This window comes from Ammodytes marinus (assembly GCF_949987685.1).
Source record: "Ammodytes marinus genome assembly, chromosome: 11".
Classification (NCBI taxonomy): domain Eukaryota; kingdom Metazoa; phylum Chordata; class Actinopteri; order Uranoscopiformes; family Ammodytidae; genus Ammodytes; species Ammodytes marinus.
The window spans coordinates 31,976,008-32,003,392 of NC_137215.1; the positions used below are offsets into that span (position 1 = coordinate 31,976,008).

The 27,385-nt window shown below is 39.2% G+C and overlaps 1 protein-coding gene across 1 annotated transcript in view; it reads left to right on the top strand.

The window, feature by feature from the left end:
• The window catches only part of ctu2 (cytosolic thiouridylase subunit 2 homolog (S. pombe)), a 117,460-nt gene that overhangs the window by 67,842 nt on the left and 22,233 nt on the right, over positions 1-27,385 (top strand). Inside the window, exons 8-11 of the mRNA XM_080036528.1 lie at positions 3,190-3,325; positions 6,221-6,352; positions 19,182-19,273; positions 19,518-19,615. Coding sequence (XP_079892654.1) covers positions 3,190-3,325; positions 6,221-6,352; positions 19,182-19,273; positions 19,518-19,615 — 458 coding nt within the window. The remainder of the gene's footprint in view (positions 1-3,189; positions 3,326-6,220; positions 6,353-19,181; positions 19,274-19,517; positions 19,616-27,385) is intronic.

The following is a 27,385-nucleotide window of genomic DNA, read 5'->3' on the forward strand; positions in this document are numbered from 1 at the left end:
TCCAAAGGGGCCGCCAACGTGCAATGTTACTCGTAGTGGCTTTAAGAGCCTTCTTACATCCCTAAGAACGATCAAATCTGGAAAACGCGGCCAATGTCTTTAAATGTAATTGGTCTAAATTCTCCTAAGAGAGGAATGTTCTTGACAAAATTAAATGTTATATTCTTACAGGAGACCGACCTGTGCCAAACAGAACACGATGGATGAAAAGGAACATATTTATGAAGCAACAATATTATGAAATTGACCCCAGAGCAACTCCTAGCAAAACGTTTACGATAAACGGCAAGTAATTAATACCATACAATGACATTAAGGATCCATACACCAATGAGACAATACATGTACTGGAAGATATAGAAATAATATTTTGAGGGTTCTTTGAAAATTATATACACAGCCAGCTGCTGCAAATGAGAAAGAAATTAGAACTTTTTTAAACCAATTGGATTTACCATCGATTGGAGCATACCAAAATTAAAGATTGACAGCAGACATGCAACAATTTGTTAAAAACGATAAATCTCTATGGAGCGATGGCTGTCCTACAGAATGGTATAAGATTTATGAGGAACTGTTACCAGTTCTCCAGACTTCCTTTAATTGGACTCTAAAAGAAAACTAAATACCACCAGCATGGGCATTATATAAAAGTTTGAACACTAATGACAAACATTCAAATAAATATATCAAGATGAAAAGGGGAAAAATATCTATGCACAACCCAAATTCCGAAAAAGTTGGGACGTTATGTAAAATATGAATAAAACACAAATCCTAATCCTTTTCGACGTGTATTCATTAAATAACATTACAGATGCATTGGGAAAGCTGTAGAATGTTAAAAAAAACATGTTTGGAACGTTACTCACATAAACATGTTAACTGGTAACAGGTGATATTATTGTGAATGTACACTCAACAAAAATATAAACGCAACACTTTTGTTTTTGCTCCCATTTTTCATGAGATGGACTTAAAGATCTAAAATTCATTCCAGATACACAATTGTACCATTTCTCTCAAACATTGTTCACAAATCTGTCTAAATGTGTGATAGTGAGCACTTCTGCTTTGCTGAGATAATCCATCCCACCTCACAGGTGTGCCACATCAAGATGCTGATCTGACATCATGATTAGTGCACAGGTGTGCCTTAGACTGTCCACAATAAAAGGCCACCCTGAAATGTGCAGTTTTGTCTCACAGCAAAATGCCACAGATGCCACAAGCATTGAGGGAGCGTGCAATTGGCATGCTGACAGCAGGAATGTCAACCAGATCTGTTGCTTGTGCATTGAATGTTCATTTCTCCACCATAAGCCGTCTCCAGCAACTTCGCACAGCCATTGAAGAGGAGTGGACCAACATTCCACAGGCCACAATTGACAATCTGATAAACTCTATGCGAAGCAAATGTGTTGCACTGCATGAGGCAAATGGTGGTCACACCAGATACTGACTGGTTCTGAGTCCCCAGACCCCCAATGAAGCAAAAAAATGCACATTTCAGAGTGGCCTTTTATTGTGGACAGTCTAAGGCACACCTGTGCACTAATCATGATGTCAGATCAGCATCTTGATGTGGCACACCTGTGAGGTGGGATGGATTATCTCAGCAAAGCAGAAGTGCTCACTATCACACATTTAGACAGATTTGTGAACAATGTTTGGGAGAAATGGTACAATTGTGTATCTGGAATGAATTTTAGATCTTTAAGTCCATCTCATGAAAAATGGGAGCAAAAACAAAAGTGTTGCGTTTATATTTTTGTTGAGTGTATATAAAGGGGCATCTTGTAAAGGAGATATCTCTGCACGTAAAGGGCAAGGTCCAAAATTAAAAAGTAACGTCTGTGACCTCAGGTGGCACTGCATTAAAAAATGACATGATTTTATAAAGGATATCACTACATGGGCCATGGAACATTTCAGAAAACCATTGTCTGTAAACACAGTTTGTCGCTACATCCAAAAATGCAAGATAAGACTCCACCATGAAAAGTGAAAGCCATACAGTTGTGTTCAAAATAATAGCAGTGTGTTTAGAAAGATCAAATCCTAATAATAGCTTTTATTTCCATACACGCAAATGCATTGGGGACATTGCACATTCAATTCCAACTCCAAATATGAAGAAACATTTGTCAAATGTTTCTTCATCTTTACAGAAAGTGAAGAAAAAGCAATATTAGACTGTTCAAAAAAATAGCAGTGTCTGCATTTTTCTTTACATCTCAAACATTTACTGTATCAACTGAAAAATGCATGAAGATTTAGCTTTCCTGTGAATCACTGAACTAATATTTAGTTGTATAACCTCTGTTTCTGAGAACTGCTTCACATCTGTGTTGCATGGAGTCGACCAATTTATGGCACCTGTGAACAGGTGTTTCAGCCCAGAACGATTGGACTACATTCCACAATTCCTCTGCATTTCTTGGTTTTGCCTCAAAAACAGCATTTTTGATGTCGCCACATAGGTTTTCTATTGGATTAAGGTCCAGGGATTGGTCTGGCCACTCCATAACGTTAATCTTGTTCGCTTACTGGTGTGTTTGGGGTCGTTGTTGGAACACCCATTTCAAGGGCATTTCCTCTTCAGCATAAGGCAACATGACCTCTTCAAGTATTCTAATGTATCCAAACTGATCCATGATCCATGGTATGCGATGAATAGACCCGACAAAAGTGTACTGTGGCGTGAATAGGGGCCACAGAAAGTTTGTCAGACGACCCCCAAACACTGAATTCAAGCCACGGTACACTTTGAAGACAGTGAAGCATGGTGGCACAGACATCATGTTATGGGGATGTTTCTCATACTATGGTGTCGGGTCGTAGCCAGTTGTTGAACACCTGCAAAATACCCATCAAACAAATGCGCAATGTATGTAATATATGGTGGTGCTTGTGTATTAAGTTTAAAGTATTATTTGTGTTGTCTTCTATATGCAATTATTTTAATTTTTAACTATTTGTATTGTCTCTTGAATGCAATTTATAATGTCTTGTCTTTTTTTATGCCCCTGTAAAGCACTTTTGAATTGCTTTGATTCAATTGTGCTATATAAATAAACTTGCCTTGTGATGTTGAAAACACTAAATCATGTTAAGAAAATACAGTCTGTATTTTTAGATTTGCTGTCTGTCTAACCACCCTGACCCCACTTTGTCCTCTCCTCAAAGGCAGCATTTGCTGGTGCACACGGCTCGTACTGAAGGCTACAGTAAACTGATGCTGGGTGACAACTGTACCAGACTGGCTGTTAAACTGCTCAGCAGTATATCACTGGGCCGAGGGGCACAGCTAGCTCAGGACACGGTGTGTATGTGTGGCTATGTGTATAGATTTTAGGCAGTGAGAGAACAAGACCACTGCATTTACTTAAAAGAATGTGAAAGAAGAAAAAAGTCCCTTTCAGCCTAAAAATCTCTGGTAACACTTTATAAATCTTCATTTATAAGTTAATTATAAATTATTAGATAATGATGGGCAAATCCATGGGTGTAGCACCAAATTCTGGGCCCCTATACAAAAAGTCCTGATGGGCCCCCTGAAAAGCGGTCTTACAATACACATGGCTCTCTGAGCCAGACAACTCCACAATATTTCATCTGATGAATGACCAAATCATTACTTTTACCGGTGTTTCCCCCATAATATGTCTTAGTCAATGTGGTCACTGGCCAGGGTCACAGGAGGCGAACATGTTGGGGGTATTTTGCTCAAAGATGCCGATGCGCACTATAGAAATAAACAACTGTTTATTTGAATACAGTTGTGCAATTTTGTTTGCTATGTGCAGGTATAATTTTACAGACAGTACAAAACACAATTAAAGAAAACTTCTACTGTTTTGGTGCAATACTATGCAGACACACTAAATACAAATAATAGACCATACACTTGTGTAGGCACATCAAGTGCAAATTCAACTTTTTAAAGTTCCTTTATGGATGGGGGGCTGTGATTATTGTGGACAATAGGCCTACTATGATGCGATAGCCTATCATTCATTAATGGTTATTATTAGCCTACTTGCTTGATTTCTTTTTAAATACAGGTCGTTTTGGAACATGTATTTCCCAATTTAAAACATAAAAATAAAGCGGCATTGAAAATTCAGAAAATAAATATTGTTGGCCTACACTAGCATGCTGTTCTACAAATAACTCAATAGTTGAAATAATAAATACAATGTGTTTTCCCCTTAAAATGTCTAAATGCATTTCAAAGACAGTAACAGTGTGGCACTTCTTTAAACTTACTGAAACTTGCAGGGGCCATCACTCTCATGTATTCATCAGACTTTTCTTTGCGCTGTCTGAGCTGATAGATAGGTTGTGTTGCCACAGTGATGTGGAGTCTTAAACTGTCCTAGCTTTGCCAGCACTTATTTCTGTACAGCTAAATATCCCCATAGAAACATCGCTGCGTTTATTTTTGCCACCAGTTCAATTCAATGTTGGCTTGCTCCTGCTTACTCTCCCGCACACATGCCTTAGTCATGCGCAGGCCCCTGATCTCCTTGCAAGGGTCAGGGGCCTATCACGAGCCAGTCAATTATTTCTTTTTTGGAATGGCATTGTTCAGGGCCTTCGAAGATCGGGGCCCCACATTTAGCTTGTTAAAATAAATGAATAAATAAATAAATGAATTATGGGCCCCCCTCTGCCTTGGGCCCGCCCCCCCCCCCACGACTGTATCACTTTCCCCCCCAGTCCGTCGGCCCTGGGCCAATCATTTCATAAACAGTTATATAGTGTAAATTTGTAGATGATTAATACATGCTATGTTAACATCACAAATGTGTTGTAAGTCATCTATAAGGCTTCATGAAATCATGAAATATATTGGTATATTAATATGTCATATACGGTATAAATATCAGCCTATTATACTGTTAATAAAAAATTTAAACAAACTCAAGCTTTTAATCTATCTCGTTCGTGGGAGTCAATGACTAAGGTAGACATACATTCTTATGAGAATTATGGATCAATAAGCAGGACAAAAATAGCACGATTCTACGATAAGTTGACTCTAGGCAAGATTCGACCAATCACATTCTACTATGTACACTTTAAGTCGAGGACAGCCTTACTAATACAGTAATGTGCAAAAGTTTTAGGCAGGTGTGAAAAAATTATGTAAACTAAGAATGCTTTCAAAAATATAAATGATAATTGTTTATTTTTCTATGTAAATAAATGCGAAGTGAGTGAACAAGGTAGTTATGCTGGATAAGAAAAGTCTCTCCCAGACACAGATCTCAAAGCAAATTGAGGTTTCAAGATGTGCTGCTCTTTTGAAGCACAAAGAAACAAGCAACGTTGAGGATCGTAGACACAGTGGTCGGCCAAGAAACTTAGTGCAGCAGATGAAAAACATTTCAAGCTTATTTCCCTTAGAAATCAGAACATGTCCGGCAGTTCCATCAACTCAGAACTGTCAGAAACCAGTGGGGCCAAGTTACACCCATCAACGATCCAGTCAGGTCTGGCCAGAAGTGGTCTTCATGAAGGGTTGCAGCCTAAAAGCCATACCTCCAACGTGGAAAAAAGGTCAAGCAACTCAACTTTGCACGAAAACATAGGAACTGGGGCTCTGAAAAATGCCAGCAGGTGCTCTGGACTGATGAGTCAAAATGAAATCTTGAAATATTTGGTTCTAGCAAAAGGTAGTTTTTCCCCAAAGGGCTGGAGAGTGATGCATGGTTGAGGTTCCTTGCAAGTTTGGAGCTGCATTTATTCAGATTTGGTCAGGATTTGGTCAGGATTAATGGTGTCCTCAATGCTGAGAACAGTAGATGGAGGTACCTGGGTCCCACCGGTTTCTGCCAGTTCTGAGCTGATGGCACTGCTGGATTTAGATTTCTCTTCTGTTCATTCACTGCATTTTATTAATTTATAAAAATAAACTCTTAACTCTCACATTTTTGGAAGCATTCTTAGTTTACAGTATTTTTTAACTCCTGCCTAAAACTTTTGCAAAGTACTATACATATTACTGTTTTGTAAATCATTAGTTGACTTATGAATCAATTATGAATAAAAATTATTTTAAAGTTTTACCAAATCTTTTTTGTTTTGTTTTGTTAACCTTTCTTTATAAATATATATGATATTAGATGTTGTATTAAACTTTCTCAACAGAGCAAATCTTATTTAGATAAATAATGTTGATATTGTCTTTGTGTGTGTCTTGGTTTAACAGGGTTTCTCAGACTCCAGATATGGTGACATTATATTAGTGAGGCCAATGAGGGACTACTCAGCTAAAGAAATAGCTTACTACAACCATATGTTCAACGTGCCCTATGTCTTCATTCCCAGCATCGATACTAAGGTAAGTGTTGGTTTACAGGAATATGAAAATTATCAAAGTTTTTGAACATAAGGTTCTGTGTTAATGTAACACATTGTTCATGAAGTCTTACGTTAAAATAACGTTTAGTGACTGTGGTAGGGGATAGAGGTCCAAATCAATGAGGCGTTGATGAGGCCGGCTGCAGAGGGGAAGAAGCTGTTCTTGCTGCAGAGGTTTTAGACCTGATGGTCCGCAGCCTACAGAGGCTCATAGAGTTTGGGTCCGTTAACTTATTTAACATAACATTAATAATAATAATATATAAAAAAATTTAAAGGCACCTTTCATGGTCCTCTAGGACACTGTACCTTCAAAACAGATACACAAGAAACAGTTGAAATAAAAACTGTTCAAATAAAGTGAACAATGGGTGATGATGGTGATGTGGGAAGGGAAGATCAGGTGGGGTACTGTAATACCCCTGTAATATGGAGTCGGACGGTGTTGCGGAATTCAGGGGCCACATGCAACCCATCTGATCTCAAGTTGGCCAGACCAGTTAAATAATGGCAAAATTAACCTACGTCAACTCCAAATCTTTAGCTTAATTAATAATTTGGGGTACCCTGGCAAGAGATATTGATCAAATATGTCCAAGCCCACCGACGCAAATTTCTCCTTCATATTGGTATCACACTGCAAGTAAATTATCTCACGTTGGATGTCAGCTGGCATATCAGATGGCTTGATTGTAAATGGCGAGCGAAAAAAGGCGAAATACCGAAAATGCAATAAATGACTTGATTTTGTCATTCATTTGACTGCCCAAGTCTCCTGAGAGCTCTGTTACCCTATCTGCAACAGTGTTCCTTGATAGACTAATGTTGGCAAAGGCAGATCGCTTTTCAGGGAATACGACTTCTGCAACCTTCTCAGCATGCATGTTTTCACAAACTCGCCATCAGAAAATGACTTGGATGCTTGCACTCGTGAGCAATAAGGTAGCTGGCTTTCACTGCTGCATTACTGACCTCGCGACTGAAAGTAAAAGTAGACTGCTGTCAGTGTTAATTTTGGCAGCACATTCTGATTTAGTCTTAGTCTTTTGAATATCACACCATTTAGTCATAGTCCTATTTAAGTCATCTGAATTTTTTTAGTCTTAGTCTAATCTTAGTCGACTAAATATACACATATTTTAGTTGACTAAATCTACAGCGGCCTTAGTCGACTAAGTGTTTCTTTCTCCATTGAATGGTATTAAGGTTTGAACATGCAATACAGACACAGATTTAATGGTTGTAATACAAAACATGTATTCTATTTAATTCGTAATAATTTCACATAAAATCAGTGTACCTGACTGGATAGGGGGGAGGGCGGGCTTTAAGAGCCTGTGCCCGGGGGCCCATTATCTCATGATCCGTCTATGAACCAACTGGATTCCACAATATTTTTTCTTTTTGCGGGGAGCATGCACAAGCAACAATAAAAAAATAAATGGGGGGTCCCACACTAGGTCCTGAAACGGGCCCCGAGATTGTTAAGGCCGCCCCTGGGCAGCAGCAGCAGCATGCAATTAAGGTGCTGATAAAAGTGAGCAACTGCGCTTTCCTTTAAGCAACACTGCTGCCGCTGTGTGTGTTCGGACTTCTTTTGCATCAAAGCCTTTTTGATAATAAAAATTTGAGGTTTTAATTGAATGCTGTCCATGCGTCGGAGTTGATTGTAACTTACTCGGGTGAAAACAGAAACTAACGGAGGGAGGCAGCAGTTTCACAGTTCATTTGCTATATAGTTGCACAGTCAGTTTGGAGACATGCCTCTGTGTATTCAAGCTCGAGACATAGCCTACTACAAACAGATCGTGGAACTTAGCCGTTCCCCTAGACAACGTTAACGGGCAGGATCTCCCTGACTATCATTTTGTCCATCAAACCGCAGAGTTTTTCTGCAAGGCGGCTCACTCCACCCGCTCACGCTGGCGAGGTCTCACCGTCGATTTTCACCGACACAGGGTTGCATTCGCTGCTTTGCACTGATTGCAAAGCAGCGAATGGATTGCACAAAAAGAATTGGATTGCACAAAAAGAGTAGTTCTGATTGGATCTCTTCTCCATTCGTCCCGCCCTAACATTTTCGTCTCGTTCCTATTCGTTGACTACAGTGTCAGTTATATTCGTCTCAGTCTTCGTCATCATATCTGCCTTTTTTTTTTGTTTTTATTTTGTTTTCGTCCGTGAAAAAGGTTCGTTGACGAATATTTTTCGTCATAGTCATGACGACGGCATGTGTATTCACACATGCCGTGTTTAGTTTGGTTGAAACGAACTCAGGTGCACTTCCGCCTTCGGTGCGCATCTTTCAGGCAGGTGTGAATACAGCAATCGCACTCGGGGGCGGACCAAACAAGCGGTCCGAGACCCAGCTGAAGAGGTGGTCTCGGTGCGCTTCCATACGCACTCTGCTGCAGTTTGTTTGTGGTGTGAATTTGTCCGGACTCGATCTGACCTAAATGCAGGAGGCACTGTGCCTTTTCTTTCTTTTCTTTTCTTAATACATCGCCGTCAGCTTCACATTATGGGAAAGTGTTGTTGTCGCCATTGTTAGGACGATAAGTTGTGGTGTGACCGGGAGCCCAGAACAATATATTACATTTGATAGAGACATCACGCGTAAAAATGCTGATTGTGTTCAGCGATCAGATGAAGGAGAGGGGAGCGTCTCTTGCACAGTGCCAACAGGTTTACGCTGCGCAAGAAGTGTGTGTTTTTATTTAGCTTCCCATGCAGTGGAGGATCTGGAAAATTTTACATGGGGTGGCGAAGGGGGGGCAAGAGGTCTTGGCAGGGGGGCATGCGAGGACGGTAGCGGGAATCTCCATATATATTATATTGATCATCATTTCTGATAAAATAAGACATTTGTAGCATATATCTTAAGCCTACATAGCTTACCCCATACAACATATTGCTACAACAGAAAACAGGCAATCATTGAAACATGTTATTTTGAGTGACATGACATATCACTCTAGTGTAGTGGAATTTATATGGAAGGAGAATAACAATACAGTAGTTTAGGCTGGGACTGCAGTCAGACCCTCTGCCTACCTTCCTGCCTCTGTCCCTCTGTCTGAATATAAAACCTCCTCTTCATCCCTCACATTTATTTCTTCTTTTCCCTCTATTCCTTCACTTATTTATTCATGTCTTTAACATATGATTATGTAACCTGGTTTAATTTGTGCAGCTCGTTTGCTGTGATATGTGAGAGTTTTAGGTAGGCTATGGTTGGCTATTTAAACAAAAATTATCGATCTCCTAGCTAGCACTGTCAGTGTCACTGTAGTAACTTAATGCCTCAGAAACGGCAACTCTCTCTCTCTCTCTCGAAACGGCGACCCACTGTTAAATTGTATGGATCCGAACATGCAAGTTTTGTTTTTCAATATTTTTATCAAGCTCTTGCTTGTACTACAATAGGCCTACAAATTAATAAATGGGCAATATGCTCCTACAAGTCACACGCAAGTGATTTCCCTTTTGGCCAACGATTAATGGGTGTGCTTTTATTGATGAATTAGCTACTTTTTTTTTTTTTTTACACTTAGATCTTTATTGACTTTTTCCACAGTAACATGCCAGTTATAACCGCATTATATCAACATCTGCAATTAGGTGATGGCAAGAAAAATAAAATAAAAACAAAAAAGGAAAAAACAAGGAAAAAGAACAAACTGCCTGGGAAGTACCTTCTTATATCCTGAGGTTGTAGTTAGTTATAAGTTACTGTTCCAGTCCAATGTCTTCATTTTGAGTCCTGTAAAGTGTCCATTTCTCCCATTTACAGTCGAATTGTGCTTCTTGAAGTCTCAGTTTGTGAGTCAGTTTCTCCATTAAAGCTATCTCTTCAACAATAGCAAGCCACTGATTTTTTGTTGGTGGTGTTTCTTTCAGCCAATGTCTGATGATAGCTTTCTTGCTCGCTACTAGCAGTATTTTGATTAAATATACATCACTCATAATAATATTCTCTTTTTGAAATTTACAGCACCAAACTACTTTTGGGGACCTCATATCCTAGTATTTGCTTTAATACCTCATAAACCATTTCCCAAAATACAGTTATTTTCTGACAATTCCAAAAAACATGTGAATGATCAACATCATAAGACCCACATTCCCGCCAACATTTCTGACGTTTATGTTTTCATTTTCATTTAACTTTTATTTATCCTCGAGAGACCAATTGAGGGGTGACCCTCATTTTCAATGACGTCGAGTCAAAACAAATTCAAAACAACAATACATACAAAATATTCAATGCAAATACATCAAATACACAACAAGTGAAGAGAAGAGAAAAAAAAACAATTGAAACATTTACAAAGTGGTGAAGAGTGGCAGCAATTAAAAGGAATAAAGTACAATATAGTCTAATTAAAACAGTTACAAGTAGAGTTTGGCAGATCCAAGATAGTCTGTTTAAATTGGCCAAAGGATATGAATGTATTTAGTTTAATTTTTAGCTGTAAGTTGTTCCAGGAGTCGGGGGCACTGAAGCTAAAAGCTGTCTTTCCCAGCTCAGACCGGGCTTGTGGGACATAAAGCATAAGCATGTCAGTGGAGCGGGTCTGATAAAGCCCATCTGAAATGTGCAGCATTTCTGTTAAATAACGAGGAAGCTTCCCAGTCAAGGCTTTGTAAATAAAAATGTGCCAATGTGCGTCACGTCTCTCTTTAAGGGAGGACCACCCAACCTTTTCATATAAGCTGTTTCATATGTAGCTGTTTACCTTTCATTTTTGGTGTTATAAAGAAACAAATCACATTCTTCCATGAGAATTCCCTCCGAGTTCGTGAATTGGTGGATGAGTGATGTGTCCTCCACATATCATGCCAGTCTTCATCTGAAATTTGTACATTGAGTTCTTTTTCCCATTTCATCTTAACATATTTAGTTGAATGCTTGTCGTTGGTATTCAAACCTTTATACATTGCCGAAATTATTCTTATGTTACTTTCTTGATATGCTTTTATTATAATTTGGATGACACTGTTCACCTCCTTGGAAGAATCTGCTTCGATGTCCTTCTTGAAATAGTCCCGTAGCTGAAGGTATCTATAAAATTCACAAGCTCCCAATTCGTATTTTCTTCTCATATTTTCAAAACTCTCCAGCCTCCCATCTTTTACCAAAACACACCAAGTTGTTACTCCCTTTGTTAACCAATGTTTGAATCCTTGATCATACATTGCAGGTTTGAAATTTCTATCATATGCTACCCATTTTAATATATTTATGTCATTCTGAATCTTGTGTATTTTCAATATTTTAAACCACAAACCTAGTGTGTGCATTGGATCCATTTTATTTTTGAGTTCCTTGTATAGTTTATTATCTCCAATCAAATGTTGAATTGGAATTTGGTTCACTTCTCTTTCTATGTCTTTCCATTTAGCTCTAAATTCTGACTTACACCAGCAGTACACAGGTCTCAATTGAGCAGCATAATAGTATTTCCTTAATTTTGGAAGACCCATACCACCTCTCTCTTTTGTTAGCTGAAGAGTTTTGTATCTGACTCTAGGTCTTTTGCCCCCCCAGACAAATCTGGAAATCATTCTGTCCCAATTTGTAAATTGACCTTGGGGTACCTCTATTGGTAAAGATTGGAATAGATAGAGAAATCTGGGTAATATATTAAGTTTAACTATCTCAATTCTAGAGTTTAAATCCAGTAGACCATCTTGTTATATATCTTTTTATTTCTTGATCTAAATTGTTATAATTTGCTTTATATAGGTCTGTGGAGTTTTTAGTGATCGTAACGCCTAAATATTGAATTGACTTTAGATTCCATTTAAGGTCATATAATTCCAGGATCGCTTTTGCTGGAGTATAATTAAAAGATAAAATCTGGGTTTTGGAGACATTAATTTTATATCCTGACAGATGGCCATATGATTGTAGTAGCTTCATCAAATTAGGGATAGATGTGTTAGGTTGTTCGAGGAAAGTAATCAAATCATCAGCAAAAAGTCCCAATTTATGTTCTATACCTTTAATTGTGACCCCTTTAATTTCTTTATTTTGTCGGATTGCCTGAGCTAAGGGCTCAATAAAAATCGCAAACAGGGTCGGTGACAAACAGCATCCTTGTCTGGTTGATGTCTGTAAATATATTTCCTTGGTCAAACTTCCATTAATTTTAATTCTAGCAGAGGGTTTATGATAAAGTGTTTTAATCAATTGTATTGATTTAGTATTAAATCCGAATCGTTCCAACACCTGATAAAGGAATTTCCAATTCACACAGTCGAATGCCTTCTCGGCATCAATGCTAACCAGTACAGTACTTTGTTTCTCTCTTCGTGCTTTGCCAATTATTTGTAGGGTTCGTCGAATACTATCTTGGGTTTGTCGGCCCGATATGAATCCCGTTTGATCTTCGTCAATTAATTCTGTAATGAATGTTTTTATTCTTTTAGAGATAATTGACGTATATAATTTATAATCTAAATTTAGTATTGAAATCAGTCTATAATTTTCACATCTATCCTTATCCTTTCCTGGTTTTGGAATGACTGATATAATTGCTTCTGCCCAGGTTGGTGGTGTTTTGTTTTCTTTTAGAGTCCAATTAAAGGAAGTCTGGAGAGCTGGTAGCAGTTCTTCCTTGAAAATCTTGTACCAGGGGGGCGCCTTTAGCTCAGTTGGTAAGGCGTCCCCCTCCCGGGCCGGGCCCAGCAGCAGACCCGGGTTCGATTCCCACCCGCGGTCGTTCTCTGCATGTCACTCCCCTCTCTGCCCCATTTCACCTCTGTCTCTCTGCACTATCAATAAAGCATAAAAATGCCCAAAAAAAAATCTTAAAAAAAAATAATAATAATCTTGTACCACTCTGCAGGATAACCATCGCTCCCTGGAGATTTATTGTTTTTCAACGATTGTATAGCATGAATAATCTCTTCCCTTGTAATGTCTGCTGTTAATCTTTCGTTTTGGTAAGTGCCGATCGACGGTAGATCCAATTCGTTTAAGAAGGTTCTCATTTCTTCCTCGTTTGCAGCAGTTGGTTGTGTATATAATTTTTCATAGAACCCCCTAAATACTCTTTCTATATTTTCCGGCTCGTGCATCGTCTCCTTGGTGCATGTATCCTTAATTGTATGTATAGTATTAATTGCTTGCTGTTTTCGTATACGTTTTGCTAGGAGCTTAGTTGCTCTTGGGCCAATTTCATAATAATTTTGTTTCATAAATATATACTTTTTTCCATATTCGTCCATTTATATATTGTTTATCTTAGTTTTGGTATCCCTAATTTGTTTACTTATATTTAGGTTGTTTGTCTTTTGGTATTGTTGCTCTAGTTCTCTTAATCTTAAAGAGTGGTTCTGGTACGCCTCAGCTTTAAGTTTTTTTATTTTAGATGTTTTAGCTATTACTTTCCCTCGAACAACCGCCTTCAGAGCATCCCAAACCATGTGCGGGTCAACTTCTCTATTACTATTGTCTTCCATATATTGCCTAATTTCTTTTTTTAATTCCTCCACTAAACTCTTATTATTCAGCATTCCCACATTAAGTCTCCAGATTGTTTGTCTTTTCCTGGCATTAAGATGTATATTTAGAAATAGGGCATTATGATCTGATACATCTGCCCCTCCAATCCTACACTCGGTCACTCTATAAAACATCAGTCATGAACAATTATAGGCCCATATCTAACCTGCCATTTTTAAGCAAGATCATTGAAAAAGCTGTCTATCAGCAGCTAAATAACTAAATGGCAATGAACAACTGCTTTGATGTTTTCCAGTCAGGATTTCGTCAACACCACAGCACTGAGACCGCTCTGGTTAAGGTCCTCAATGACATCCACTTAAACACAGACAGTGGCAAAAGCTCTGTATTAGTTTTATTGGATCTCAGTGCCACTTTTGACACAGTTGACCACAGCATATTACTAGATCGACTAGCAAACTGGGTTGGACTTTCTGGAACTGTACTAAACTGGTTTGAATCATACTTAAAGGACAGAGACTACTATGTATCAATAGGCAATTTCACATCTGAGCGGACACATACAGTCATATGAAAAAGTTTGGGAACCCCTCTCAGCCGGCATTATAATTGACTCTGCTTTCACAAAAAAAATATAAAAGTGGTATGTCTTTAATTTACCAGGAACAGCTAAGTACTGGGATGTTTTCCAAACAAAGATTTTTTGAAAAGCAGTATTTGGTTGTATGAAATAAAATAAAATGTGAAAAACTGGCTGTGCAAAAATGTGGGTACCCTTGTGGTTTTGTTGATTTTAATGCCTGTAACAGCATGTAAAACTGATGACTTTAAACACAAAGTTGGTTGGATTATGTTGTTAAGCCTTGAACCTCATAGAAATGTCTGTTTAATCATGAGAAAATGTATTTTAGGTGCCTAAATGCAAGTTGCACTTCTCTTTGACTCTCTGCTGAAGTGAGACAGAATGGGATCATCAAAACAGCTCCCAAAAGATCTGAAAAACAAAGATTGTTCATTGTCATGGTTTAGGGGAAGGCTACAAGAATCTTTCCCAAAGGTTTCAATTGTCAATTTCGACTGTAGGGAACGTTGTCAGGAAATGGAAGGACACAGGCACAGTGGCAGTTAAACCCAGGCATGGCAGACCAAGAAAAAAACAGAAGCGGCATAGGTGGAGGATTGTGAGAATGGTTGCACACAACCCACAGATCACCTCCAAAGACCTGCAAGAACATCTGGCTGCAGATTGTTTATCTGTACATGGTTCAACAATTCAGCGCAATTTGCACCAAAACATCTGCTTTTTATAAAGACCAAATAACTTAATTTTTGTCTCATCAGTCCAAAGCATTTTCTTCCAATATGAATCTGGCTTGTCTAAATGAGCTTTTGCATACTCCATGCAACTGTATCTGTGGCGTGGGCGCAGAAAGGGCTTCCTTCTCATCACCTGGCCATACAGATGTTTTGGTGCAAATTGCACTGATTTGTTGAACCATGTACAGATACACAATCTGCAGCCAGATGTTCTTGCAGGTCTTTGGAGGTGATCTTTGGGTTGTGTACAACCATTCTCACAATCCGCCACATATGCCGCTCTTGTACTTTTCTTGGTCTGCTAGACCTGGGTTTAACTGCAACTGTGCCTGTGTCCTTCCATTCCGTGACAACGTTCCTTACAGTAGAAATTGACAATTGAAACCTTTGGGAAAGCTTCTTGTAGCCTTCCCCTAAACCATGATAATGAATAATCTTTGTTTTTAAGATCTTTTGGGAGCAGTTTTGATGATCCCATTCTGTCTCACTTCAGCAGAGAGTCAAAGAGAAGTGCAACTTGCATTTAGGCACCTAAAATACATTTTCTCATGATTAAACAGACATTTCTATGAGGTTCAAGGCTTAACAACATAATCCAACCAACTTTGTGTTTAAATTCATCAGTTTTACATGCTGTTACAGGCATTAAAATCAACAAAACCACAAGGGTACCCATATTTTTGCACAGCCAGTTTTTCACATTTTATTTTCTTTCATACAACCAAATACTGCTTTTCAAAAAATCTTTGTTTGGAAAACATCCCAGTACTTAGCTGTTCCTGGTAAATTAAAAACATTCCACTTTTATATTTTTTTTGTGAAAGCAGAGTCAATTATAATGCCGGCTGAGAGGGGTTCCCAAACTTTTTCATATGATTGTATTGAATGCGGGGTCCCCCAACTTGCCTTGCCTTGCCTTGCCTTGCCTTGCCTTGCCTTGCCTTGCCTATAACCATCAACTTTATTTATAAAAAAGTAATCAATTCTTGAATGGACATTGTGCGTAGCCGAATAATGTGTGAAATCCTTTTTAAGAGGGTTAAGGTTCCTCCATACGTCCATCATTCCCATCTCTTCCAAGGATAGCCCCCACAAATTAAAACTCCTTCTGATTCTGTTGCTATGACATTAAACAGTGGTTTAAAGAATTGCTTATTGCTCTCTGGAGGAGCATATACAGTGTAGTGTGAAAGTTTGTGAACCCCTTGAGCCTTTTGGAATTTTATTTATTTTAACCATTATTAATTCATTTTTATCAATACCAGTATTTTTTATATGAAATAACAGATGTTTGTTTATCAATTCAACATTTTTCTTTTCCAGAAATCAACTGTTAAAACAGATAAAACAAATTATTTGACAAATGTTGTATCTGCAAAAGTTTGTGAACCCTGAGCTGCATTGCTTAAATCGAGCAGGTTAACACAATCAGGTGGGCCAAATCGAGTGATGAAATAGACCAATGTAATGAGAGATCTCGGGCGGCACTAGATAAAACAAAGATAAAACCAGGTCAGTTTAGGCTCACCAAACTGAACCCATACAGGTCAGACATGCTCAAAGGGGAAAAAATCTCAGAGGATCTCAGGAATAGAGTTTTGATGTTGCACATTTGTCTGGGGACAGCTATAAATTCATATAAAAAAGTTTGAGCTCCATCGGTCCACCGTGAGGCAAATCATCTACAAATGGAGAGCTTTAAGAGTGACTTAACATCTGCCTAGAAGTGGACTTCCTTCAACAATATCCTCAAGCGCCACAAGAAAAGGGATTTTTCAGGTAAAAGCCAACCCAAACATTACATCTGGAGATTTGCAGACCATTTGCCACCACCGTTCTTCACTTGGGAGAAGGTTCTCTTGGTGGTAGGCAGAGTTGCGTTTTTGCCCAAACATGGTGGTTTTGGTTGTGACCAAACAGTTCAATTTTGGACAAATCTGTCCACAGAAAAGACTTCAGGTATCTACAGGTGCTCTCTGGCAAAGTTGTGTCAAGCACTTTTGTTCTTTTTCGAGAGCAGAGGCTTCTTCAGAAACCCTCCCTTGAAAGCCATGTTGACTTATTCTTATTGTGGAACCATGCACATCTGTCCCAGATGCTGCAAGAGAGGTCTGCAAATCACTACATGTAATGTTTGGGTTGGCTTTTAACTGAAAAATAATTCTTCTTGTGGTGCTTATGGATATTTTTGAAGGAAGTCCACTTCTAGGCAGATATTCAGTCACTCGTAAAGCTCTCCATTTGTAGATGATTTGCCTCACGGTGGACCGATGGAGCTCAAACTTTTTTATATGAATATATCACCATGGGGTCCATTTTCACTGCTACGCTGACGACACATAGGTCTACATCTCCACCAAACCCACCGCTGCCATCCCCCCCCCCCCCCCACCTCCCTCAACACCTGCCTGGATGACATCCGGAGCTGGATGAGCAGGAACTTCCTGAAACTCAACTGAAACAAAACCGAGGCCCTGCTCATCGGCTCCAAATCTACCCTCACCAAATCACAACACACCCCAGCTCCACTCATAATCATTGATGGATTCCCTGTACCCTTCTCCTCCAAAGTCAAGAGCCTCGGCGTCATCCTGGACAACACCCTCTCATTCGCACCCCATATCCAAAACATCCCCTGGACTGCATTCTTCCACCTCTGCAACATCACCAGGCTCCGCCCATCACTGACCCAATCCAGCACTGAAATCCTGGTTCACTCATTTGTCACATCACGCATAGACTACTGCAACGCCCTCCTCACCGGACTCCCCACCAAACTCATCAACAGACTGCAGATCATTCAGAACTCAGCCGCCCGGATCATCACCCGCACCAAATCATCTGACCACATTACCCCTGTCCTCATCCAACTTCACTGGCTCCCAGTACACTACCGCATCCAATACAAAACCCTACTCCTCACCTACAAAGCTTTCCACAACCTAGCCCCCAATTACCTCTGCGACCTCCTCCAAGAATACACTCCCTCCCGCTCCCTCCGCTCAACCTCTGCTGGACTACTATGTATCCCCACATCACGCCTCAGTACAATGGGTGCCCGTTCATTCAGCTGTTCAGCACCCAGGCTCTGGAACTCCCTCCCCCACTCATAAAACAGTCAGACACCATTACAACCTTCAAGTCACAACTCAAAACCCACCTGTTAAAACTCGCACACAACGTACAACTGGTCACTGTCTTGATTGTTTTGTTTGTTTTGTTTTTGCTTTTCCACAATGATTTTATGATGATTTTATGCTCTGTAAGGTGACCTTGGGTGTCATGAAAGGCGCCTCTAAATTAAATGTATTATTATTATTATTATTATTATTATTATTATTATTATTATTATTATTATTATTATTATTATTATTATTATTATTATTATTATCATTATTATTATTATTATATCTAGGGTAACCAGATCCCAATTCACTAGATGTGGGACAAAGACTTCGTTTGTGTGCGACAATGTGGGATACCAATTCATCGAGGTAGTCTAAAAGAACATTTCTATTCTGCCCCTGTGTTTATGACATTGCCATCTGGATGATTCAGCCTGCATATAAAAACTTAACAAATATATCTTATTTAAATGCAACTTTCTCGCCTTGCACTGGTTTCACCCAGGGATAGATAGTTTCCCAGTCTTTATTGTAGCTTCATTTCCTCTTTCCGTTTTTCCGTACGTGTCGTGCTTTCCTCCATGTCTCGTGCTGCAAGCCGTTCTGACCTGATTTGCATTGTTCCCTGTTGGTGGGCGCGCCCTTAACCTGTGTCCGCTTCCCAGTTTGATTGACATGATCAAACAGCTATTTGATGAATGCCAGATTTTAAACACGCAATTCAAAAATGGAGTCTGACTGTCAATAACAATGCGGGACATAATATCAATTTGCGGGACGTGTAAAAAGTAATGGAAATGCGAGACTGTCCTGCACAATGCGATTCCATGAACTTGTCAACACATGCACATCCCCAGACTGTTGTGTTCACTGTTTTTGTGTCTTTCCAATAGACAAGAGACAAGGCCAGTATTCAGCGTCTGACAGAGAGCTTTGTCATTAAGCTGCAAGCAGACTTCCCCTCCACTGTCAGCACCATATACAGGTCAGTAGGAAACTACAAACATTGTTTATCATTTATTCTGCAGAAAGTACTCGGTGTCGGGTTTGACAAATATTCATTTAAAAAGGGATGCTGGGCATTTTGGAAAACAAAATTGGTACAGCCTTAATTTTCTTAGTAAGAGATTACATCAATCTAGCATTTTTAACATAAATGTATGACATACATCAAACAACTTTGAAAGCCACACATAAATGTCATTAAAAACCTGCTGTGTATCCTGAAGGACCAGTGAGAAGCTGCAGACAGCATGTAAGAGCACCTCAACAGCTGACCACCGTGACAGATGTCTGCTCTGCATGTGCGTCCTGGATACTTCTGTTGGTGAGTGTGGAATGGAATAGTGGAACCTATAGGCTGGTACAACAACTTTTAAATGCAGGGAGGAGTTCTTAAAAGACCCTGCAAGAAAACATGTTAGTAACTTTTTTTGAGCTCATATTGCAGGATGGATAGGACACCATTCTGCTTTAGTAGCTTTCTTACTTGTACTTCATAGAGAACATACTTCTTGAAAGCCTTCTTTCATTATTCATATAGGAATTTTCTCTGAATCCTATATCCCTAGTTTACCAATTAGAATCACACTCATCTCAATAAACAGATCACGATATATCCCTATATAGGTAATTTCATATCCTGTTAACGATACATTTGACAATATAGCATATGTTTTATGTAAATTCAATTAATAATTATTTCATATAAATGGCACATGGAAAGGCCTTTCTCTTATCACAGTTTGAATTTGGCCTATATACTAATCAAATAAGTATGTACACATATTTGATTATTTTCCACTTTTATACAAATGAAAATTTTCAAGCTTGCAACAAAATAGAAAATTCTCACTTAAGTTCACGACTGACCAACGACGATCGAGACCGGAAAGATCCGACCGGTAATGTAGTTTAGCCTATCAAGTCTATTTTGTAATTCCTAATAAACCTGTATCAGCTAAGTATTATGCGGTCGTTATCCATTCAACGGTCACTTAACTGGGAGCTACATGTATAGTGTTTGTTGTGAAGAGTGTGATTTGCAACTGAACTAAATAAACAATATTGCATAAAATGAAATGAGTGAATCTCCGCCTCTGCCCCAGGCTACCAATCCACCGCGGGAAAGTATGAATGTTGCTGCGCTCAAAACTGAGCTTCTGTCGGCTCTATGTGGCAATGTTGCAGCTATGTTTAAAGCGGAGCTCCGGGAAGCCTTGGCTAGACTAGGGGTCTTCAACTAAAATTTAAACGGGTCCAGTAACCAACATTTTCTTGCAGCAAAGGTCCGAACCTCATAATGTCTGAATCCAATAGTGAACCCTTATCTATCAAATATGATCAACACCGCACAACTCCTGATAATTTTAACCACATTTAGTTTCAATTTCCATATAGCTTACTTTTAACATGGACAAGAAAGGCATAAAGTAACACATACTTACACAAAACAGACACTTAATGCCCATAATGCATGTGAAATAAAACAGGCTAATGATCTGTGCTATGGCAAAAATATCATATCACCTTCATTTTATGCCAGGATCACGATCTTGTTTTTATCCCGATTAATTTTTCATACTGGTTAAGATTATTTAACAAGTTTTAGTCAATTCAGGGGCAACACTTTTGTTGATAATCATATGGTAGTATTATGTTTAGTTCCAGGTTCCTCAAAATTATTTTTTACGGATTTATGAATGATTAAATTCTAAGAATGACATGTAGCCTAGGCCTGTAATAGGCTAAACTTAGTTAAGTAAACACATTTAGCACCTCAAAAACATAGAAAAAAACAGACCATTCAGGAAATAGAAGGTCTGCCTTTTTAAACCAGATTTAATCTGTGTGTGCAATTTAACTAACTGGACATTAAAAAGTGTTGACATGGTTTACTGTCAGACTCTTTCAAACAAACTTTTTGTCATACAACTTAAAATACATATCCTTTGCCAGGTAAAACATGACTGCAGTTACCTCTCTCCAGATCTTGCTTGTCTTTTCATATGAAGTGGGTTTCTCAAACGTCTTATGCTGGGTTTACACTAGAGGACTTTTAAAAGACTTTGAAAAGACTGAAGACTGAAACATCTAGGGACAACTCACACCTGAAGACAACTAGTCATTAGTTTTCAGTCACAGAGTGAGATTTTGAAAAGACAGGGGTCTCATATTGCAAGACTACAACTAGATTCCTTTTGAGATTAATATTATTTCCGCAAACGCCATAGTGATTATTTAATTAAAAAAAAGTTCATTCAATATTCCGAGCGGGGGACTTCCTTTAGTTATTTGACCATCTTTATTTGCTGATCTCGTCCCCTAATAACTTTAACTCCTAACCCTGTATTTGACGGTAAAGTGTTAAGGTTGCGCGGCTGTCAGCCTGGTTCTCCAGCCCAGGCTTCAAGGAAAAAGTGTCCGAAATAAGTGCCTGCACAGGCGGACACAGGTCGCGACTAATGCCGCTCCTCCTGTGTCGTGCTTGGTGCATGCGAGAGTGTGACAGTGTTAACGTCATTTTGCTTGAGCCAACCCCTTAAGACTAACGATAATATCAAACATGTTTGATGTCGGAACGTCAAGACGGGAAGAAGACTGGCTGAAATCGGGTGGGATGACCACCAAACGACTGAGATAACGGGCGCGACTTCTGTGATTTCAGTCCGACATTGGAAGATTGTCTGCGACTGTCAAATCGCGTGAAAAGTCGTGTAGTGTAAGCCCAGCATTAGTTGTTTGTTTTGGTCTGGTTTGGAATATGCTCCACTGCTGCTGGCTGTAGCCTACTGTATGGATCCTCATCCTTAGACTTTCTTTTCAGGTGATTGAAAAGGTTTGTCCTGTTGCTATCCGACGTTGTAATTCTTTCAGCACAAACTTTGTATCTAACTGTTGTGGGGCGGGGGGCAACCTGTCAGAACAACACAGTCTCACTCTGAACTCATCGAAAAGCTCCGCTTGGTCAGGGGCTCTTGGCGTTAGCTGCTCTCGCCAAACGGTACCCGTGTGCCTCTTCATTCCACGCAGGGGGGTTTTCAACTAATTTCAATGTAATCCATCCGCGGCATATATGAAGCCCTGGGAACGCGCATATTAACCTGATGGCATCACATAGAGACGCTATGACCATTGATCCCATTGGCTAACGGAAGATATAGCCTATATATGTATACACTCAACAAAAATATAAACGCAACACTTTTGTTTTTGCTCCCATGTTTCATGAGATGGACTTAAAGATCTAAAATTCATTCCAGATACACAATTGTACCATTTCTCTCAAACATTGTTCACAAATCTGTCTAAATGTGTGATAGTGAGCACTTCTGCTTTGCTGAGATAATCCATCCCACCTCACAGGTGTGCCACATCAAGATGCTGATCTGACATCATGATTAGTGCACAGGTGTGCCTTAGACTGTCCACAATAAAAGGCCACCCTGAAATGTGCAGTTTTGTCTCACAGCAAAATGCCACAGATGCCACAAGCATTGAGGGAGCGTGCAATTGGCATGCTGACAGCAGGAATGTCAACCAGATCTGTTGCTCGTGCATTGAATGTTAATTTCTCCACCATAAGCCGTCTCCAGCAACTTCGCACAGCCATTGAAGAGGAGTGGACCAACATTCCACAGGCCACAATTGACAATCTGATAAACTCTATGCGAAGAAGATGTGTTGCACTGCATGAGGCAAATGGTGGTCACACCAGATACTGACTGGTTCTGAGTCCCCAGACCCCCAATAAAGCAAAAAAATGCACATTTCAGAGTGGCCTTTCATTGTGGACAGTCTAAGGCACACCTGTGCACTAATCATGATGTCAGATCAGCATCTTGATGTGGCACACCTGTGAGGTGGGATGGATTATCTCAGCAAAGCAGAAGTGCTCACTATCACACATTTAGACAGATTTGTGAACAATGTTTGAGAGAAATGGTACAATTGTGTATCTGGAATGAATTTTAGATCTTTAAGTCCATCTCATGAAAAATGGGAGCAAAAACAAAAGTGTTGCGTTTATATTTTTGTTGAGTGTATATTTACCTCTCGGGGAACGTTTGATTGTATGTTAATAGTCCTATGATTTATATCAACATATAGGCCAGGCAAAGTAAGGCATTTTGGGGCCAAAAATAGAATAAATTGTAAAAGAATTTTTTTCAGCTCAGATAATTTCTATGAGGTGTCCAGAACAACATACTAAAAGTCCTAAGAAATCATAGTTGGGGAAATATGTTTAATTCTCATCAATCCGAGATGTGTGCCAATAAGGCGAGACACCAATAAATCCCAATGGGGCTATTTTTTTCCTTTACTCCTATCAAAATGAAACTTTACACAATGAAAGTATCCATGAAAATTTAAATGTTTTGTATTACAAGTTTCTTTGGAAATGTATTTTAATATGCAAATGAGCTATACACTAATCGTACACGCCCAAAATAAACCCAAATAGGCTTAATTTTTTCCTTTACTCCTACCACAATAAAACTTTACATAGTAAAAGTATACTTGAAAAGTAAAACATTTTGTATTACAAGTTTCTTTTTAAATTAATTTGAATATGCACATGAGGTCCACACTTATTGAATATCCAATCATCGTACTGCCAATGGGTGATGGCAATGCTGCTTTTAGACTGGCCTCTAACCTGAAAAACTGCCTGGCTTACCTGCCAGGGGTATAACAGGTGCCTCTCATGAATTAGATTTGTCTCTTCAAATACCACTGCACGCAATTTGATAGCACTACATCCAATCAGAGCAATGAACAATGTGACGTATTAAGCCCCGTTCGTTTAGCGAACAGCGGGGTTAACTGTTAAATTGAACTTTTGCCGTGGTCGGTCAGCAAAACAGAACATTCCTCTTACTTGCTAATGAAAGATTTGAGTGCCGCCTTCCAAATTGTAAAGGGTCGAGGCCCCAGAGCACCATACATAGGGCTCTGGCCCGCCCATATCAGATAGAACCAATTAAAACGCAGCTCAGGATTTCTTGACATATTTAATGAGCTTCAATGGAGAGTGCCCAGACCAACAGGCGCAGCACATTTAATTTGCCAGCGCCTAGTGGCAGGTCTGGAGTTCCAGGCTAGTGCCATTCCCTTTCCTATGCCAAATAGACGAGATGTAGAATCACAGCCTGAAATGGCGAAAAGAAGGAGAAAGAGGAGATTGTCACACACCTTGGGACCAAGTAACTCCTTTGTCTACTTTATGCACCATATCCGTCTTGTTTTTGTTGCTTTCTTTGGTTCTGGTGCCAGAAACAGCTTGTGTGCATTCAGATCAGCATGATGCAACAAGAGTACTAACAAGTCTGTGTCATCACCTACTGAGACTGTGTCTTTTGTTCTGGCAGAGGCAATGGCAGTTTGGACAATGAGCACATCTGCATCGTGCTTTGCATGGTTTGTTATACACCATTTTTATCTTACAAGTTTCTTTGAAAATGAATTTTAATATGCAAATGAGCTATACTCTAATCAAATATAGGCTACCCAAAATATATCCGCATAGGCTTAATTTTTTCCTTTAAAGATCCAAGTGACTGCTGCAGATATTGCTACGGTTGGTTGCATACACATTCAGTACTTTATGATTCCTCCTATCCTCCGATCCAAGTGACTGCTGCAGATATTGCTACGGTTGGTTGCATACACATTCAGTACTTTATGATTCCTCCTATACGTGAACCTATTGTGTATCAGCCACTGGCTCTGTTGCCAGCAGATAACAAAACATCACAGCTGGATGTTTTGTGGAAGACATCCCTACTCCTTCACTCTCAAAGGCCATCATGGTCTGGTATGATGCAGATCCTGCATCTTCTAGATGAACACCCTGGGAGAGCTTCAGTAACATTACTTCCAATGATTGATCTTGATCCCAGTGATGAATCCTGCATATACTCAACATTGAGGTTTGTGGCAACTCAAGCTCTGCAGTATGATGTGACCCCTGTTCTGACGTTCGACCAACCCCTTCTGGAAAGCCTTGACCATTATAAGTTAACTTCTAATACAAATGTTTTACTTTTCATGTAGACTTTCATTGTGTAAAGTTTTAATGTGGTAGGAGTAAAGGTAAAAATGAAGCCTATGCAGATATATTTTGGGTAGCCTATATTTGATTAGTGCATAGCTCATTTGCATATTAAAATTCATTTTCAAAGAAACTTGTAAGACAAAAAATGGTGTATCACAAACCATGCAAAGCACGATGCAGATGTGCTCGTTGTCCAAACTGCCATTGCCTCTGCCAGAACAAAAGACACAGTCTCAGTAGGTGATGACACAGACTTGTTAGTACTCTTGTTGCATCATACTGATCTGAATGCACACAAGCTGTTTATGGCACAAGAACCAAATAAATTAATGTATAGCTGTCCCCAGACAAATGTGCAACATCACATCTCTCTTCCTGAGATCCTCTGAGATTGCCTTTCCCTTTTGGCATGTCTGATCTGTATGGGTTCACTTTGGTGGGCCTACACTGACCTGGTTTAATCTCCGTTTTATCTGGTGCCGCCCAATTACTTCCCTAAAGATCTCTCATTACATTGGTCCATTTCATCACTCAATTTGGCCCACCTGATTGTGTTTACCTGCTCCATTTAAGCAATGCAGCTCAGGGTTCACAAACTTTTGCACATACAAAAGTTGTCAAATTTTTATCAGTTTTAACAATTGATTTCCGGTAAAGAAAAATGTGGAATTGATAAACAAAAATCTGTTATTTCATATAAAAAATACTGGTATTGATAAAAATTAATTAATGATAGTCAAAATAAATAAAATTCCAAAAGGCGAGTTAATTGGTCCCAAGGTGTGTGACAATCTCCTCTTTCTCCATGCCATTTCAGGCTGTGATTCTACGTCTCGTCTATTTGGCATTGGAAAGGGAATGGCCCTGAAAAAAGTAAAAAATTACACTAGCTAGGGGGGGGGGGGTCTAATTCATGAGAGGCACCTGTTATAAGTAAGCCAGGCAGTTTTTCAGGTTAGAGGCCAGTCTAAAAGCAGCATCGCCATCACCCATTGGCAGTACGATGATTGGATATTCAATAAGTGTGGAGCTCATGTGCATATTCAAATTCATTTAAAAAGAAACTTGTAATACAAAATGTTTTACTTTTCAAGTATACTTTTACTATGTAAAGTTTTATTGTGGTAGGAGTAAAGGAAAAAATTAAGCCTATTTGGGTTTATTTTGGGCGTGTACGATTAGTGTATAGCTCATTTGCATATTAAAATACATTTTCAAAGAAACTTGTAATACAAAACATTTAAATTTTCATGGATACTTTCATTGTGTAAAGTTTCATTTTGATAGGACTAAAGGAAAAAAATAGCCCCATTGGGATTTATTGGTGTCTCGCCTTATTGGCACACATCTCGGATTGATGAGAATTAAACATATTTCCCCAACTAGGATTTCTTAGGACTTTTAGTATGTTGTTCTGGACACCTCATAGAAATTATCTGAGCTGAAATTTTTTTTTTTACAATTTATTCTATGAAAAACGCTATTTTGCCTGGACTAATAGGGCTATTTCAGTCACAGAGGAGAAATGAGCTGCTGACTGGGGAACACAGGAGCGGGGGTTGGTGACGGGAGACGGGCGATTTATTTTTATTTTTATATCCAACTGTTGTCGGAGCGGGAGGTGTGCGTTGTCTGTGCGGCTGCCTGACCGGCTGCCTCAACTCCTACACAGCCCGCAAATTCATATGATCTGTCTGAAGTCTGATCATTCTCAAGAAATGTGCGGTACATGTGTGTTGATAAACGGGGCAAAATCAAAGATAGCACATACACACAGCTGACAAGAGCACTCCCTCCAATCTTTTTTCTGATTTTTTTTTTCACTGAGCACATTTTTGTTGTCAAGGGTTGCCATGGTGACACAAATATGTCCCACTTCAGCTAGTGAGTGCATAAACATATGTTTTGAAAACATTTCTAGCCAGAAATACATCATAATATCATTATATTTGGTCCTTGGAAGTATCTAATCTCTATTTGGTTAGTTATTATGGTGGTTTGCCGACGTATTTACCACCGTTGCTATGTAATCCTACATTT